Below are 18,537 nucleotides of genomic sequence, written 5' to 3' on the forward strand. Positions count from 1 at the left end.
ATTTAGAGATGCAAATAATAAAATTCTGCATTTTGAATGGGCTTTAAATTACATCTACTCCAGGTTACCATTAAATGCTGGAATCTCCCATGAAATGTCTGCTTCGTCTTGCTTCATCATGACTTTCAAAATACTTGCTGGTAACTACAATTTTCTCCTTTGGGCTAAATATTATTAGTTCCTATGACAGTTCCTCACACAGCATGGTTTCTAGATCCTCTCCATTCTGGTCATCGGATATAGTTTCTTGAGTGCATTCTGTTTTGTCAACAAATTGCTTCATGTTTAGAGAAAAATTTGCAAAGCAAGCTGAATATAACCCAGAGCCTCACTCATGCAGCTGGAGAAGAGCCCATTTGTTCATCCAAGACTGAAAGATGCCCTGGGATGAGCAAGCGGAGACTGAGGCACTGGCTGTCTGGTGGAGCAGCTGACTCGAAGAGTCAGGGCCAGCTCTGGCCGGAGGGCAAGCAGGTGCACAGGTGGAGGCAGGAGTTCCTGCTGGAGGGGAAAGCACACCTTACTGCTATGCCTTCTTGCACATCTTGGCTCCGTTTTCGAATTTTGCCTCGCTTCTTCTTCTGTACTCCTCGTTATCTGGCAAGAAGGTAACCTGATTATTTGTGCAAAATAGTAAGCACAAGGTTTTTACTATTCTGCAGCAGAAGAAATTCTCTTGGATGTTGAACTCCTCTAATCCTCCTGCCAAGACTGCGAAGACCTTGAAATCACAGAATTTATCACTACATGAACCTCACGTTATCAGAATCAGGTCAACTGGAGGGTCTAAAGAGTGATGTCTTTGCTCAAAATTATGAAGCACTTCACTGGTAGATCTAGGACTAGAATTTGAATCGCTTCCCTCTCTGTGATCCTGTGCTCTTTTCAGTTAATTTACTCCATTCTTTCACCGCAGATTGAAAAACCAACGTGAAGAAATTCATACTGTTTGTACCAAAGGACCCACGTCTGACAGAAACAGCATTTGAATTGCTCAATTGCCTTGAAAGTATTAGGAAAAGATAGCTATGTGCACATTACATTTGACACAACTTCAAGGGTGAAGCAAACCATTATTTTATTCAGTGGATTCAACTACTTAGCCTTTGCTTCTTAGAATATATAAATATTTTCGATGGACAGTTTAAAGGTCATTTATTACAGATAGACACAAAGCCAATGTATGCACAAAAAGCTGTGGTTCTCACCTGTAGTCATTGAATAGAATAATTTCATTGAGGGGATGCCTGAAAGAGAAATTTCCTGACCCAGGGCACTGGAAAACTAGGCTCACATTGTCAGAGGTGTAAGTTTAAGTCTCTGGTGTTCCGCCGATTTGGAATGTACAATTTAGAGCTTCACGGCAACTCTGCCCTCTGGAATAACCTAGTTCAAAAAGATTTAGACCCAGGAAGTTCATGCTTTACAGATTTACAAAGCAGAATTAGAACCTGTGCTCTTTTGCATGTGCTAAGCTGCCTTCCGGTATGACTGTGCTTCTTCGTTGAATTAGTTCTCAGAACAGAACATCCGACATTTGCATACAGCATTTAATACAACTTCTCCATAAACTTCAAGGTAAATATGTCCTTTATTAAGTAAGACAGGGGGAAGGGGAGTGACATAAATGTTAAGAGTCTACTAATCACAATGAATGCCTAGCAAAAATAGATCTGAAGAACTTACACACAAAATCTCGAGAAAGGCTGATGACTTCTAACCAGCTGATAGGAAAAGGGGGGAAAGTATGAAAAGCCTGACAGAAGTGGGTTTTCATCCATGATTCTGAACTGAGCTAAACGGCAAGAGAGATTCTGACACTAAAAGAAGTCTTCCAGTAACTGATGGGAAACGACCTTGTAGGCCAAAGAAACCACTTCCGAACGCTGAAATTCAAGACTCTGGCAGGTCAATAGGACAAAAATAATCAAAGTTACAGCACGTGCTGTTGAGAGTGGCAGAACCTCTGGTTCTCAGATAATCCCGAACTGAGCAAGCTCATGCAATTCCAGGTGACTGAATGCCTCCCATGGACAAATCACCGTGATATCTGCAAGAAAGAGAGGAGGAAGATGTCAGCCAAACTCACCCCAAGGGGGGGCCTCTTCTGCTAAAAAAGACACCCTTCAGGCAGAGACACCTCATTTCTCTCTCCTAGTCACTGCTCTGGTGACTGGGAAGAGAAACCACCCCAGGAAAAAACAGACCAATTGGTTTCGTGTTGCCTTCCAAGCATCTCTGTTGGTTCCATTTTGTATCCCATTCTGTATGGGAAGTGACCGGTGATTTTTGACTGGGGGTAGGTGGGGGGCAAGGACCACTGATCACACAGGGTGTCTCTAAAGCACCACTACTAAGGAGAGAATAGATTGATTCTAGGTTACAGGTTAAAATAAGGATAAGATGGGAACGGTTTAAATTCCCACGGTCTGGAAATCCATAGTCTTCTTACTCCCCACCAGTCCAGTGGGGTTCTTGGGCTCCTCTGTCTTGCTTGTCAGTCCTTCATATTTTGAAATGCCTATATCCAATCACATACTGAGAAGCAACCTCAAGTTATTTTCGAATCTAGTTCCTTGTTTCAGACAATAAGATATTACTATCCCAAGTTACTGAGAGCTGGCTAACACTTGACGTAACTCACAAAATACCACAGAATTATAGAGCTGGGGCTAGGGCTAGGTCAAAACTTCAGACCTTCACTCAGTAAAAGTCTCCATATTATTCCAAATACGACAGTTACACATATCTTCTAGAATCCAACGCTAATTTGCTGTTCTGTCTATACCCGGCCCAAATACAGAAGTGGCTGATTTCGAAAAATAGCAAGTGAGCTTTATAAAGTGGCCGGAAATTTTATTCGTGATTCTAGGAGTGGTATTTGAGTGCAGAAAGCAAATACACAAAAGATTGCCTGGTAAGGACACTGATTATTATGAGTGTCATCATTATCAAATATATTGAGGAACAGAGGTGGTATGGTGGTTAAGGTGCCTGGATTCCCACATGACTGACCATGGTTCGAGTCCTGGAACAGGTGGCTTGAAACACACTGGGCTCATGTGTGTGCATGCTCAAAGTCCCAAGAGGAAAGTGGAGGAGAAGGGACTGTGGTGTGGCCATCCCCCCCAGGGGGTGATTTCTCACTTTCCCTCTCTCTCTCTCTCCTCTCCAGTGAGAACATGCACCCTATGGGGGAAAAAAAAAAACACAGACACTTAAAAAAAGAAAAAAAAAAGTGTGTTTGACGAGTTGTCCACACAAACCCCTACACACAAATATTCGCAGCAACTTTATTCATTATCACCCAGCACTTGGAAACAACCAAGATATTCTTTGCTATCTTGATAGGATAAACAAACTGTACTGCATCCATCCAATGGACTGTTATGAGGCAATAAAAAGAAATGAGCTACCAGGCCCAGCCACAGTTGCATGGGCAGTATTGCGCCACTCGGCACCGATGGAGCTACATGGCTGATTAGAGTTCAGATCCTGGGTTGACCTGAAAAAACATCCCAGGTACGTGCACATGCACTCATGATCCTGACTGGCTGAAAGGCTGGGGGAGGATTACCACTTGAGAAGACCCTATTGAGGTTGTCTGTCTGTCTCTATCTCTCTCTCATGTGTGTTCTCCTCTCTCATGCAAGAAATAAAGTTTAAAAACTTTTTTAAATTTTTAAAAAGAATTATCAAGGCATGGAAAGACATGAAAGAACCTTAAATAAATATTTGCTAAGTAGGGGCCAGCAGATGGCGTAATGGTTATGTGGCTGGACTCCCACATGGCCGACCATGGTTCAAGTCCTGGACACGGAGGCTTGAAACTCACACTGGGTGCTTGTGTATGTGTGTCCAAAACCCCTAGAGGAAAATCGAAGTGAAGACATTGCAGCCTTGTGATTTCTTGCTTTCTGTCTCTCTGTCTCTCTGGCAAGCACACACACCCTATAGCAAAAATCTCTCTCTTAAAAAGAATTAAAGAGGGACTAGCAGATGGCATAATGGTTACATCGCTGGACTCCCACATAGTCCACAGCGGTTTAAGGTCTGGACCCGGCAGCTTAAAACTCACAACAGTCACATGTGTGTACATGTCCAAGATCCTGAGAGGAGAATGGAGGAGATGGGATTGCAGCATGGTCATCCGCCCAGGGGGTGATTTCCCACTTTTTGTCTCTCTGTCTCTGTCTTTCTGGTGAGAGCACATGCCCTATAGCAAAAATCTCTCTCTAAAATAAATAAATAATATTGCTTAATAATAGCTAAGTAAAAAATAAATAAATAAAAGCCAATCTGGAAAAGTTATATGCTGTATGATTTTAGTTATATGGCATTCTGGAAAAGATAAAATTACAGAGATGATTAAAAGATGAGTGTGTTGTCAGGGGTTTGGGGAGGGAACTAGGATCAGGGGTAGCATGGAGACTGTTCAGAGTAGAGGAACAACTCTGCATGGTACCAACCATAGTGGGGACACGTGACATTATGCAGTTATCGGTGCACAGAAATGTACCACACAAAGAACGAGCACTGATATAAGCAATGGACTTAGTTACTACAGCAATAATATGTCAGTATTGTCTCATTCAAAGTAGTAAATATGTCACAGTAACACACGATATCAGAAATAGGGAAAGCTGTTGTGGGGAAGAGAGGGGGATTCAGAAGGAATGTACAGGAACTCTCTGTATTTTCTGGTTAATTTTTCTGTAAACCTAAAATTTCTCTGAGAAATAAAGTATATTCATTTAAAAAATGGCAGTGATTATATGCATTATCCAATGAATGAAAATATCCGAGACAATGAAAAATACGGTGTGAGATGCAGTCAGTGTGCAGTATCCTGTTTGGGGGCTGGAGGATGTGTAAGAAGAGGAAGTTGGTAAGGGAGTGGTTTGCTGGGTAGAGTGGAAAGGTTCTCTAGGCCCCACCCTTGTTTTTAATACCTCACTCTATGGCCTCAGATTGTCACATCATTCCTCTACGGCAAAGATTTTTCTTCTGAAAAATAAAGTCTAGACCAACTCTAAGAATCATTCAACCAAAAAAGTCTACAATTCACCATTATATGCCCTCAACAGTTATTGAATGAAACTAGAATTCATTAAACTTTGGTCTTACTCTGATTTCTTCTCAAGTTTTTGTATCTGGGCACTTCCATGGACTGACTTAGGAAGGTGAATTACATTTCCACCTTTCTACATCTTCAAAGGATCTGATGCCCTAAGTATTTCTTAAACTTTCCGACTGCCCCTTGAGGCCTAGAAGGTATAAAATGGTTAAACTCTAAGTGCAAAGTTCTTACTTAAATCTGTGAGTGGCTTACCTGTTCCCAGCCCCTCCATGCCTGGAATGTCATCTCCAAATCTAAGGAAAAAAGAGAGAGAAAAATTAGCTGAGATTAGAGCAAAAGGATCCTAGAGTTACTCACATGGGAGGATCTTGACTCAAGGAGGAAGAAGAGGTTCCAGTGTTTGTATTTAAGAAACTCCTTTTGTTCTCATTGAATTGGGACAAAGAAAATGTCACTCCAACAGGTTTTAGTGTATCCCAATGAAGAAATATTTCTCCCCTGTTGAAAAGTAGCCTGAGATGATTGAGAGCCAGAAAAAATTAGCAGTGGAACAATTTAGTCACGTTTCACATTTTTAAAATAGAAATTGAAGTAAGAAAGCAAAACAAAAGGCATTAAAATGATTAATTCATCCATTTGTCAACTTATTCCAAAGCATTAACTAAACATCTACTAAGTGTCAGGCACTGTGTAAGACAGAGAGAGTTAAGGAAAAAAATTTTTTCTCTGACGGGGTTGTTAGTCTCAGAGAACAGATGTAAATAAATACATAAAATAGAAAATACTACAAGTTATGACAGATGAGTGTTAAAAATGCAAGCACGGAAGTAATTATAAAGTTCAACAAAGTCAATAGTAGTTTCAAATGGAAATTAACATATGAGCACATGAACTGTGTAACAGAAATGAATAGGATTTTGCCAAGAAAAAGAAGAGACAAATGAAGAGTTGAAGACATAAAATTCAAAACTTTAAAAATAAACTGTGCTTTCTGGAAATGGCTGGTGGTAACATATTCCAGATTAAAGCATAGGCTATGTGAGCAAAGAGGAGTGAGTGGTCAAGAAAAGCCTGGAATGACAGGGCAAGCAAAGGGTACTCTAATGGGTTCCATTTGCTGTATTAAATTTGCCCATAGACTTGGGGGCTGAGAAAGAAAAAACTCTAGGTTTAATAAGACATGAGTCAGCAAAGATTGAGCTAGAGAGGACAGTAGAGGATGGGGTGGAAATATTTCTAAGTTTGATAGTGAGCATTAATCTCTCAAAATCAAAGCAGCATTGTAAGAAAAAGGAATAAGAGAAAGCTTTCTTTTCCATCTTGGTCTTACCCTTTCACACCTTTCTTAGGAGGTTTACTCTTGAACTGTCGAGTCTGCCTCTGCTTGAACTTGGGAGGGCCTTTGCGTGGGGTGGTCGGTCCCTGGGTTGGAGCTGGGGGGGCCAAAGTGGTGTTCTCACTCATCTCGAAAGTCTTTGAGTGGCTGAGGTTTCACTTTCAGGCTCCTTAGAAAGTGAGGAGGAAAAAAAAAAAATAACCATCAAGTCACAGGAACCATTGGTGTTTAAATGTTTAAACTGGAGAAGAAAAGAACTCTGATAAAGAAGCTCAGTATTTTGTGTTGACACAAAAGGGGAAAAGTTATCTTTTTAAAAGATTTTTAAGAAAGTACAGTGTAAATCAATGGAAGCACTCAATATAGTGAGGTGTAAACTGACAACTGATAGATTTTAAAACTTGAAGATCTAAGTAGATAGACTTTTCCAGTAAAGCCACCACTACTGTACTGTGGGAATTGATTCAGTGACCAATTTCCCCTCTGTGATCACCAGTTCTATGATTTGTAAAGGGAGGGAAATGGGCTAAATGGTATCTCCAGTCTTTAACAGCACTTACAGCTTTTTTTAGGTTTTACATAGTCTTCCATCCAGCTGCAAAATAAACTGAGTTTTCTTTCCTTTTTTTTTTTTTTCTTGAGAGATTTTTGCTATAGGGCACGAGTATTTGCCAGAAAGACAGAGAGAGAGAGAGAGAGAAAGCGAGAAATCACCCCCCGGGGGGGATGGCCACACCGCAATCCCTTCTCCTTCATTCTCCTCTTGGGATCTTGGGCACACACACACACATGCACCTGATGTGAGTTTAAGCTACTGGGTCCAGGACTCAAACTGTGGTTGACTACATGGGAGTCCAGCAACATAGCCATTATGCCAACTGCTGATCCCAGGCTCATTTTTCCAATGTTCATTAAGCATTTTTTACGGGCTGTGTTTCCTTACAGTCTTTACTTAATCCTCAAGTAATTCAGAGACTTTTCCTTTAGGTCTGGGAGATGACAATGTAGTCGTCTGCACAGGAGGAGCTCTGAGCCAGGGATACTAACATCCATGAATATATTGAGTTCATCCTGATGCACACACACACACATACACAGAGAGAAATAGAGAAGTTAATGCAGGGTAATTAATAACAGGGTTGTTCTTTAATTCCATATCTAGACAGAGTTTCTTCAGCCACATATTTCTCACATAGCTCCAACATCTCCTATGGAAATCGTGAACCTCTCCAGTATGGTGTTCCTGGCCATTAATTTAGTCCTGAAGTGTGCATTGTCATTCTTCAAACACAAGTCAAATAAAATTACAAACAAAGGTAAATTTTAAAATAAATGTGCTAAGCTTTAGGCTGGCGTTTTCTTCTTTCTCCTTTTCTTTCATAGTCATTAAAACTTATTTTTGGAAGAAAAATTCTGAAAAACTCCAACAAACTTTCAAATAGCCTTAATCTCATACCCTGAGCCAAGCCCTCCCATAATCCAGTGTCAGGGAACTTGATTGTATTGGATTCCTACTGCATCCACTACTGATGGATGTTGGTATTCCATACTGGAGCCTGATATTCCTTATTGTACCCATTATGAATGCAGGCTGATGCTCTTAGTTTCAAACTTGGACTCATGCAAACCACTGCACATCCTCAAATCTTATGCTGTATAATTTCAAATTCGGAACTTTTTCCTATCACTTCCAAAATCAGGTTTTAATGATTACTTCTCTAAAATCTATTTTATTTTCCCCAATTACTACTTTCACTCTCTCCTGAAAGTCTTCAACTTCTTTACTAGAAACATATGAGGAGCATGAAACTGGGATGGGGAACCTGGCTAGGTCCCTGGGTCACCTGCTCAGGTTGTAACCCATGTCTGTCTTCTCTCCCTCCCCAAATATGCTTCATAAGGTTGGGTGTCAATTTTTGTCCATTTCTGTTGTCTCAGAGCCTACACAAGTGCCTAGTGCATAGTGTGTGCTATCTATGTTACATTTGTCAACAGAGTGAATAATAAGTGAAGAAACTTAACCAATACTCTGAACCTTAGATCATTAGATCCTGACCCTGTGATTTCATCATCAGACCACAGAGAAGGCACTAACGGGTCTTCACCCCATAAAGTCCACAGTAGTTTCAGGCAATACGCCACCAGCTCCTCTGCTCACTGAATCCTGGCCTTGTGTGTGGGCCCTCTCTAACCCTGGTCAACAGGTAGGTTTTGTGCCTCTCCCAAGTGTTACTGAAACCCTGGGAATCAGAGGTGTTCAGCCAATAGCAGCATTGCACTCATCCCACCAGCAACTGACATATCCCAGCCCCACCAAAGCCACAAAGAAAACTCGAGAATTCCTCACAGATAGAGTTATTTTGGACTCCCCAATTCTTGCAAAGTAGTAAGAAACCATCAACTTACTTTTCCCCTCATCTGGACAGACCACTAAGATTAGGACTGACAGACTTAGTAAATAAATACAAAGAACCCAATTAAATTTGAATTTCAGATTAAAAAAAAAGTATTTTTTAGTAAAGGTCAATCCCAGATATTTCATGATATGTACTTATTTTTTTAAAAAAATGTTTATCTGACATTCCAGATTTAACTGGGCATCTCTATTTTATCTGGCAATCTCTATTTTATCTGGCAGCTCCAACTAGATCCAGATTTCTATAATGTGAGAACATAATCCCTTACTATTAACTTATCTGGTCTCAAAATTCTGTCTTAAGAAGCCTTCCTTGGACTCCTTTGACACCCCTAACGGATACCCCAAAGAACTTCAAACCACACTTGACTTCCATATTCCCAATTACACTCCCCCCTTTTGCTGGTGTCTTCATGGTTATATAATTTTGAAATCATGTATCTGGGCTTGGACAGTGTTCTTGTCCCTGAGTCTGAAAGTCATACCTCTTTCTAAATCTCCTCAGGAAGAGTTACATAACAACTGCTAGGTTAATCCCTGCGTCTTCATGGCCCAGGATTTGCACTAGGATAATCATGGTTACTTGGTGTGTTTTGTGTACAGTGTTTTATTTTTGAGTCAGACAGTTAACCAATCCCTGTAGAGGTTCTATGTGGATTTACCCTACAGTTCTCTCTGCAAGCCCTTCGAAAAGAGCAGAATAAATTTGACCCTTTCCTGCCTAGGAAGCCAGTCCTGTTGGCCACAGATATCGCCAAAAGTGAAATTCATCCTGACCATGCTTGCCTAGAACTTCCAAGCATTTCTTGGGGCTAAAGAACACTAAATCTAGCATCAGACTTGATTTTAACTGTAAGAGGAGGTTTCACATGTTTGCATCCATCAGTGTCAAGTAACTCATTCCTTTGTGAGGGACAATGTTTTCCTGTTCTTAAAGCAATGTTAGCTCTTCCCCTTTTGAAGATCATAAACTGTTCTGTAGAAAAAAAGTGGATGAAGTAAAGTATTATTTCCAGGCATAGTTCTATAGGCAACTATGGTTAGTGTCACTTTAGACCCAAGGTAGAAAAACTCAGCTGTTAAAAAAAAAAAAAAAAAGAAAGAAGGAAAGAAAAAAGAAAAACTCAGCTCTATAAAACTGTAGAGTATGATCCTCCATAATTCCAGCTAAGAAAAAGAGATTTCAGAAGATTCTTGAAACAAGCTCTCTGATGCTGCCATTATTACCCTAGACTTCCATTCCCTTTTCCTCAACTGAGATACAGGCAGACAGACAACTCCACTGTTTGTTGGACTAAATAAGGGGGTGGGGGAGCTAGAAAGGAGAATTTCATATTTTCCTCCTGATGGGACAGGCCTATGAATGTTAGCTACCCAAGCTCCTGCTGTACCTTTCAGAATAAAACAAACAAACAAACAAACACACACTTTAACCTCAAAAGTTGAAGGCTAAATTGGCCACTTTGCCTTGTAGTCTCTGCAAGGTCATCTCCTTATGGTCATCTCCACTTGCTTTCTCCCTGTCTACACACTTGCATCAGCCTGTCCATGCCAGAACAAGGTTTCAGGCATGTTCAGGAAGTAAAGAACTATTTGCTCTGTGGTCACTTAACACCCTAGAGCTTTCCTTTCCCAGAAGACTATTTGTTATAAAGCCACAAAAAAAGAGAGTGAGTTTGGGGTTCCTTTTAAATAAATTTAGTAACCAAAGTTTGCAGAGATCTTGTCATCATCAAGTTCCACTTACTAGCTTGTCAGGTGGCTCTACAATGGGTTTTGAGTGCATTTCCTGCATATTCTCTCCCAATTTTATCCCCAGCCCTAGCCCAGATCCAGAGGTCCAGAATATTCTCTTCTTCTAATTCTTTGTTTTAAAATCAAACACTCAGTGCCCTTCAAATATATCTTTCTCAAACTTGCCAGAAATGGAAAAATACTTACAGAACTGAAGGCTATTCCTATAAGCTGTCCAGTTGCTTTCTTCACGATAAACAAAAGGATCTTTGCCTCTTGACTTAGCTCTCTGTAATACCTCACACTACCTAATCCCACCGTCATAAGCTTACAGTACCAACCCAGGTGCAAAGAAGTTAGAAGAAGATGAGGGTGAGACTGGGACAGGCTTAGGAGTTTTCTGATCATTAGATACTCTCTCACAACACTGACTTGGGCTCTCTTCTGTCAATAAATAGTACTTGATTCACAAATACACACAAAGTGTTGATAAGTGAGGACAGATCTTTAGTTTGTGATTCAATCTTTTATCCTTCTTCATTCCCACTATTAGTCCTTCCTTGCTACCCCCATTCTTTCTCTTCATGCACACCCATGCATACCATCACACACATGCACACATACACACACAAATGCATACCCACATGAACACATGCACACACACATGGTGACATAATTTGTTGGGGGCTCTAGATAATCAGAAAAGAAGATAGTGAACCACAGTGCCCTCTGCTAACATGGCATTGAAAACCATACATTTCTCCCTAACTGATATTGTGTGTACTTCCTCAGAGAGATGGAACCTCAATATAAGGAGTGATACTGAATTCAGTAGCATCTAACAATCCAAGTGATAGCTAGGAATTGTTAACTGATGACATTTACCTGAGATTTGTTTGATGGTTCTTTTATACCCAAATTTTTTAGGGTGTAGGGCTACTGTCCAATTTACACATGGCTAAGTCTTCCAATTGCACTGAGCCACTACTATAAATGCATGTATCAATTTGTACAATTTCAAACAGATCTTAGCCCATACACCAATATCATTAAACTCTTTTGACAAATGTATCACACAGAAATTAAGTTACTTAATCAAGACTGCATGTAGTTAGTGATAGAACTGGAGCAAGCGTAAGTCTGAGAATACCTTAAGTATTCACCTGTCTTTCTACCAGATGACAACAAAGTAGACATGGACCAAGACACATGTTTGTTGATCGCCTTCACACATGTCTTTCCAGTTGCAGTGTGCCTCACACAAACTGTTGTCAGAAGATTGCACTCCATAAGATTATAGAGAACAGAGGTCAATTTTTCCTTTCTGGGCAGGGAAAGATTCTTAACCTGCAGCTCCAAGCAGATTATGTGAGCAACTAACCAGCTTAAGCATTGTTTAGCTTTCCCATGGTCTTTACCAAAATGAGAGTAGTTCTGAGGCAGCAAACACCTTGTGAAGACAGAGAAGTGTTCAGTCTCTGGATGTGTCTGTGTCTCTCCACTCCTCTGCTATCTCCACTCCCATTTACATCTCCGTCTACTCCCACACTTACCCGTCAAACTCCTGCATAGTCTCCATTTCTTTGGTGAAGGACTGAAATCCCTCAGGACAGAGAAAAGAGCCATAATCTGAGTGAGGGTCCTAGATGTCGTTACTCAAAGTATATCAGCACCAGAACCACCTGGGCACTTATGCAGGGTCTCGGACCCTGACACAGACTAATGAGAATCTGTACTCTAACAAGGTCCAAGGTGATTTGTTTGCACAGTGATATTTGAGAAGTAACATTCTGAACACATACAGGTTTAGATTTACCACTCCTTTACCGTGTCTTAACTGAAGGTTATCATCTCCTGGAGTCTAAGCTTCCTCTGATGTAAAATGAACAATTTAGAGTGCCAGGCTCTCTATTTTTTTTTTCCACCCCAAACACTTGAGAAAGATAACTTGCATCTGTCAGTAACAGAATTCATAGTCAGTTAATCTGTGTTGGTGGGGGAGGGGTGTTATGCCATAATCCCCTCCCTCCAAGGGAGACTCAGAAGAATGAAGAGTGAGAGATGAAGGGTGTAAAAAATATGTATTTTTGGGTCTAGACCAAGATGGAGTAGACATGCTTCTTCCCATACCTTCTGCTAAGTACAGTTAAAAATCCTGGATATAATACATGAAACTAACATAAGAATATTCTAAAATATTCAAGAGAAGAAACAGACCAAAAAGGTACTTAAAATCCAAAGGTACTTAAAATCACCCAAGAGCTGAAGATTTAGCCTCAAATATTTCAATAATTCAATGGCAGAAAAAAAAATCAAGGAGAGAAGTGATTCTCTAAGATTTCAAAAGAGTTTATTGAGGACATCCATACCTGTCTTTCTACATCTGGTTAGCTATTGCTGCATAGCAAACTACACTAGAATGTAATGGTTTAAAACAAGAATCATCTATGTTATTCATTCATCTGTAATTTTTGCGAGGCCCAACAAGAAGAGTTCCTCTCTGCTTCCCAATATCTGGGGTCTCAACTGGGATAATTCATATGACTACAGGCCAGGAAGTTGGGCCTGTTGAAGGTATGCTGAAGTCAGCTTAAACCAGCTTGCAACAGCCAATTGTTAAATATTTAGAAACTTTTGCAACCAGAGGTTATACCATTGGTAGTTTGAAATAAGTTCCCCGGATTTTCTATTTGTGTTACGTATCCTGAACTGTATACAGCAAGAAGCAGCAACCCCCAAAAATCAAAGAGTTAATTTTTAAAAAATATTATTTCATTTAATTAACTAATTAATTTATCTATTTTAATTTGACCAGAGAGGGAGGTGGGGGGGGGGAGACAGACAGACAGACAGGGGGAGAGTCTTTTATACCCAAATTTTTTAGGGTGTAGGGCTACTGTCCAATTTACACATGGCTAAGTCTTCCAATTGCACTGAGCCACTACTATAAATGCATGTATCAATTTGTACAATTTCAAACAGATCTTAGCCCATACACCAATATCATTAAACTCTTTTGACAAATGTATCACACAGAAATTAAGTTACTTAATCAAGACTGCATGTAGTTAGTGATAGAACTGGAGCAAGCGTAAGTCTGAGAATACCTTAAGTATTCACCTGTCTTTCTACCAGATGACAACAAAGTAGACATGGACCAAGACACATGTTTGTTGATCGCCTTCACACATGTCTTTCCAGTTGCAGTGTGCCTCACACAAACTGTTGTCAGAAGATTGCACTCCATAAGATTATAGAGAACAGAGGTCAATTTTTCCTTTCTGGGCAGGGAAAGATTCTTAACCTGCAGCTCCAAGCAGATTATGTGAGCAACTAACCAGCTTAAGCATTGTTTAGCTTTCCCATGGTCTTTACCAAAATGAGAGTAGTTCTGAGGCAGCAAACACCTTGTGAAGACAGAGAAGTGTTCAGTCTCTGGATGTGTCTGTGTCTCTCCACTCCTCTGCTATCTCCACTCCCATTTACATCTCCGTCTACTCCCACACTTACCCGTCAAACTCCTGCATAGTCTCCATTTCTTTGGTGAAGGACTGAAATCCCTCAGGACAGAGAAAAGAGCCATAATCTGAGTGAGGGTCCTAGATGTCGTTACTCAAAGTATATCAGCACCAGAACCACCTGGGCACTTATGCAGGGTCTCGGACCCTGACACAGACTAATGAGAATCTGTACTCTAACAAGGTCCAAGGTGATTTGTTTGCACAGTGATATTTGAGAAGTAACATTCTGAACACATACAGGTTTAGATTTACCACTCCTTTACCGTGTCTTAACTGAAGGTTATCATCTCCTGGAGTCTAAGCTTCCTCTGATGTAAAATGAACAATTTAGAGTGCCAGGCTCTCTATTTTTTTTTCCACCCCAAACACTTGAGAAAGATAACTTGCATCTGTCAGTAACAGAATTCATAGTCAGTTAATCTGTGTTGGTGGGGGAGGGGTGTTATGCCATAATCCCCTCCCTCCAAGGGAGACTCAGAAGAATGAAGAGTGAGAGATGAAGGGTGTAGGGAAGGGCCAACCCCCACAAGGTCAGCTATGGTCTGAGTCACAGGCTTGACAGCGTGCTTCTCACTTTCCCTCCGTCTCTATCTCGCTGGTGAAATGAAAAATAATAATACATAAAGTTAAATAATTCTTTTTAAAAAGGAAAGAAAGAAAGGAAAAGGAAGGAAGGAAAAGAAAGGAAGAAAGAAGAAAAAGAAAGAAAGAAAGAAAAAGGAAGAAAGAGAAAGAGAGAGAGAAAGGAAAGAAAGAGAAGAAAGAGAGAAAGAGAAGGGAAAGGCCAAGTGTCGAGTGGGAAAAAATTCTCCTACAGTGATTCTAGTATGTTCGCAAGAGTTTAAAATTTAAAAAGTCTTAAATTGCTTTACAGATTTAAAAATATGTATTTTTGGGTCTAGACCAAGATGGAGTAGACATGCTTCTTCCCATACCTTCTGCTAAGTACAGTTAAAAATCCTGGATATAATACATGAAACTAACATAAGAATATTCTAAAATATTCAAGAGAAGAAACAGACCAAAAAGGTACTTAAAATCCAAAGGTACTTAAAATCACCCAAGAGCTGAAGATTTAGCCTCAAATATTTCAATAATTCAATGGCAGAAAAAAAAATCAAGGAGAGAAGTGATTCTCTAAGATTTCAAAAGAGTTTATTGAGGACATCCATACCTGTCTTTCTACATCTGGTTAGCTATTGCTGCATAGCAAACTACACTAGAATGTAATGGTTTAAAACAAGAATCATCTATGTTATTCATTCATCTGTAATTTTTGCGAGGCCCAACAAGAAGAGTTCCTCTCTGCTTCCCAATATCTGGGGTCTCAACTGGGATAATTCATATGACTACAGGCCAGGAAGTTGGGCCTGTTGAAGGTATGCTGAAGTCAGCTTAAACCAGCTTGCAACAGCCAATTGTTAAATATTTAGAAACTTTTGCAACCAGAGGTTATACCATTGGTAGTTTGAAATAAGTTCCCCGGATTTTCTATTTGTGTTACGTATCCTGAACTGTATACAGCAAGAAGCAGCAACCCCCAAAAATCAAAGAGTTAATTTTTAAAAAATATTATTTCATTTAATTAACTAATTAATTTATCTATTTTAATTTGACCAGAGAGGGAGGTGGGGGGGGGGAGACAGACAGACAGACAGGGAGAGAGAGAGAGAAAATGAGAAAGCATACCGCCAGGTCCAGAACTTGAACCGCGATCGGCCATGTGGAAGTCCAGCACCCTTAACCATCATACCACCTGCCAGCCCCGAGGAGTTAATTTTTTAAAAAATTCTCCCCAAAACCAGGCTCTCTCCAGACAACACTAGGGAAGATGCAGCCTAGCAAGACAGATCACCTTCTGCAAACATCATGGAAAAAAAATATGGCCTAACTCAGCAAAGGCTGAATGGGGAGCCAAGACTTCCGACTTGGCCCACCCATAAGAAGCAATCCCTTTCCCTTTCACCTGGACAGTGTCAGAGGCAGCCACACTGAGACTGTGGACTTTCATCTCCAAACAGTGATAATGAGGCCCATCTTCTCCTCTGTACCAGAGTGGCATCAGAGAAGCCCCAGTGGGAGATGGAAATTTCCACTTTGATTTAGCAATAATGAGACCCTAAAGAAGAACCAAAGAGGCTTTTAGAACTGAAAAATATATTGAACAACATGAAAAATTCAGTGAATGGACTCAACAACAAGATGGAGAGAATAGAGAAAAGAGTCAGTAAACTTGAAAGAATACTAGAAATCACTTCATTTAAGCAAAAAAGGAAAAATAGATCAAATAACAATCATAAACAAGTAAATAATTGGACCTCAGAGACCTGTGAGACTGAGATTTAACATTTATAAATCAGTATCCCAGAAGAAAAGGAGAAAAATGGTGGGGTTGGAAGAAACTTGAAGATATAGTGGTTGAAAATTCTCCAATTTAGTGAAAGAGATAAGCACATAGAATCATATAGAAGGTAGAAAATCCCCAATGGGATAAACTCAAAGAAATATATTCAAAAATACATTATAGCCAAACTTCAAAAAACTGAAAACAAAGAAAAAAATTTGAGAGCAGTAAAACAAAAACAACTACCTATAAAGAAAAAAAATAATTCAAATGACACAAATTTCTCATCAGAAACCATGGGGACCAAAATGGAATAGCACAACATTTTTAGAGTCCTGAAATAAAAGAACTGTCAATCCTGAATTCTATATCAAGTGAATTTATCTTTCAGGAATAAGGGAAATAAAGATACCTTCAGACACAGGAAGATTAAGAGAATCTGTAACCAGAATGCCTACTCTAAAAGAATGACTAAGAAAGTTCTTGAAACAGAATAAAAGAAGGAATTTTGGAACATTTGGAAAGAAAGTACAATAAAGAGCACAAGTATGAGATACCAGGGAAAGATGGAAGACAATCAACCACAACACTGTGAACTTCTAAGGATCTGGTCATCTAAGGATCTGGAATGATAGAATTACTTGGTATCTTGATCAGAGTGGTGAATAAACTTTACATATTTGTCAAAGCTTGTAGGTATACCACAGAGTTTTTTTTTCTTTTTTAAGAATTATTTGTTTCCATTTATTATTATTATTTTTTACTTGGACCAGACAGAGAGAGAGAAAGGGAAAATGAGAAAGCAAGCTGCCAGGTCCAGGACTCAAACACAGTTGGCCATCTGAGAATCCAGAGCTTTTTACTTCTATACCAACTACCTGCCCCCACCACAAAATTTTACTGCATGCAAAATTTAAAACTAAATATAATAAAATGCATTTTCCAAAACTTATGTTCCAGCCCAGCCTGGTGGCAAAGGTAATAGCATATGAACTGCAGTGCTGGAAACCACTTGGCTGACAGCGAACTGCCAAGATGATTCTCTCTCCCTCTGTCTTCCTCATCTTTCTCTCTCTCATGTGTGCACACACAAGCTCTCTAACATGAATTAAATCAATACAATATTTTTTAAAACTAATGTTCCATAGCTCTTTAGTCTTTGGTTGGTTAGCCTTTCCAAGAGATAGAAAATTATCATCAATGATACACAGGAAGGGAGCTCAAGAGCAGACACTAAGTAATTAGAAAGTAATTTAAAAATTAGCTGCCCTATAAGCTGCTTACATGAGTGCTAATCTCTAATCTTTCTTTAGTGCTTCTTAAAATACCAGTGCGTAGGAAGACACACATTCAAGTCACATTTCCTCCAGATTCGGATCTCCCAGGCTGAGCTTGCCTCCTGACTAATGCACAGTGGACTGCAGAGAGGAATACATCAAATATGAAGGAGGAATGTACAAGCCCAGCCCTCTTTCTCTAATATCCTACTTCCTATTTCTCCAGAAGATTAGTAATCTTAAATAAGTAACATTACTTAAAAATGCAATTTAGTCTTTCAGAAAATAGAGAAAAGAGAACACTTCCCAAATAATTTTCTAAGGCCAGCTTTACCCTGACACTAAAACCAAAGACAGTAAAAATGAAGAGCCATAGAACAGTGTCTCTCATGAACTTAGAAAACTCCTTATTAAAACATTAGGAAATCAAATACAGCAATGTATGAAAAATAATTGCACCACGAATAACAGAAATTCATTTCAGCTTTGTAAGTCTGATTGAATATTTGAAAATCAGCCAGTGTAGCCCACCATATCAATAAGCTAGAGAAGAAAACTCACACAATCATATCAACTGATGAAGAAAGAGAATTTGACAAGTCTAAAACTAATTTATGATTTAAAAAAAATTCTCAGCAAACTGAAGAACTCATACAAAGCATCTATGAAGGCCTATAGATCAATAAAACAGAGTAGAAAACCTAGATATACACCCTCACAGATATGTCCAATTTATCTTTGACAAAGTTGCAAAAGCAATTCAATGGAGGAGGATTAGCTTGTTTAACACATAGTGTTAGAATACTGAATTGTGTCTTACCTTCTTTCC

General features: G+C 39.6%; 1 protein-coding gene across 1 annotated transcript; it reads right to left on the minus strand.

Moving 5' to 3' along the window:
- Positions 1–1,119: 1,119 nt before the first annotated feature.
- PDE6H (phosphodiesterase 6H) lies at positions 1,120–6,585 on the minus strand. The gene is made up of 3 exons (XM_027768862.1): positions 6,411–6,585; positions 5,333–5,373; positions 1,120–2,050 (listed from the first exon to the last, which is right to left on the minus strand). The coding sequence occupies exons 1-3, from the start codon at positions 6,542–6,544 to the stop codon at positions 1,974–1,976; spliced, it is 252 nt and encodes an 83-aa protein (XP_027624663.1). The 5' UTR covers positions 6,545–6,585; the 3' UTR covers positions 1,120–1,973.
- Positions 6,586–18,537: the final 11,952 nt, after the last annotated feature.

Source organism: Tupaia chinensis, unplaced genomic scaffold (assembly GCF_000334495.1).
Source record: "Tupaia chinensis unplaced genomic scaffold, TupChi_1.0 Scaffold147869_1, whole genome shotgun sequence".
NCBI classification, from domain to species: Eukaryota; Metazoa; Chordata; class Mammalia; order Scandentia; family Tupaiidae; genus Tupaia; species Tupaia belangeri.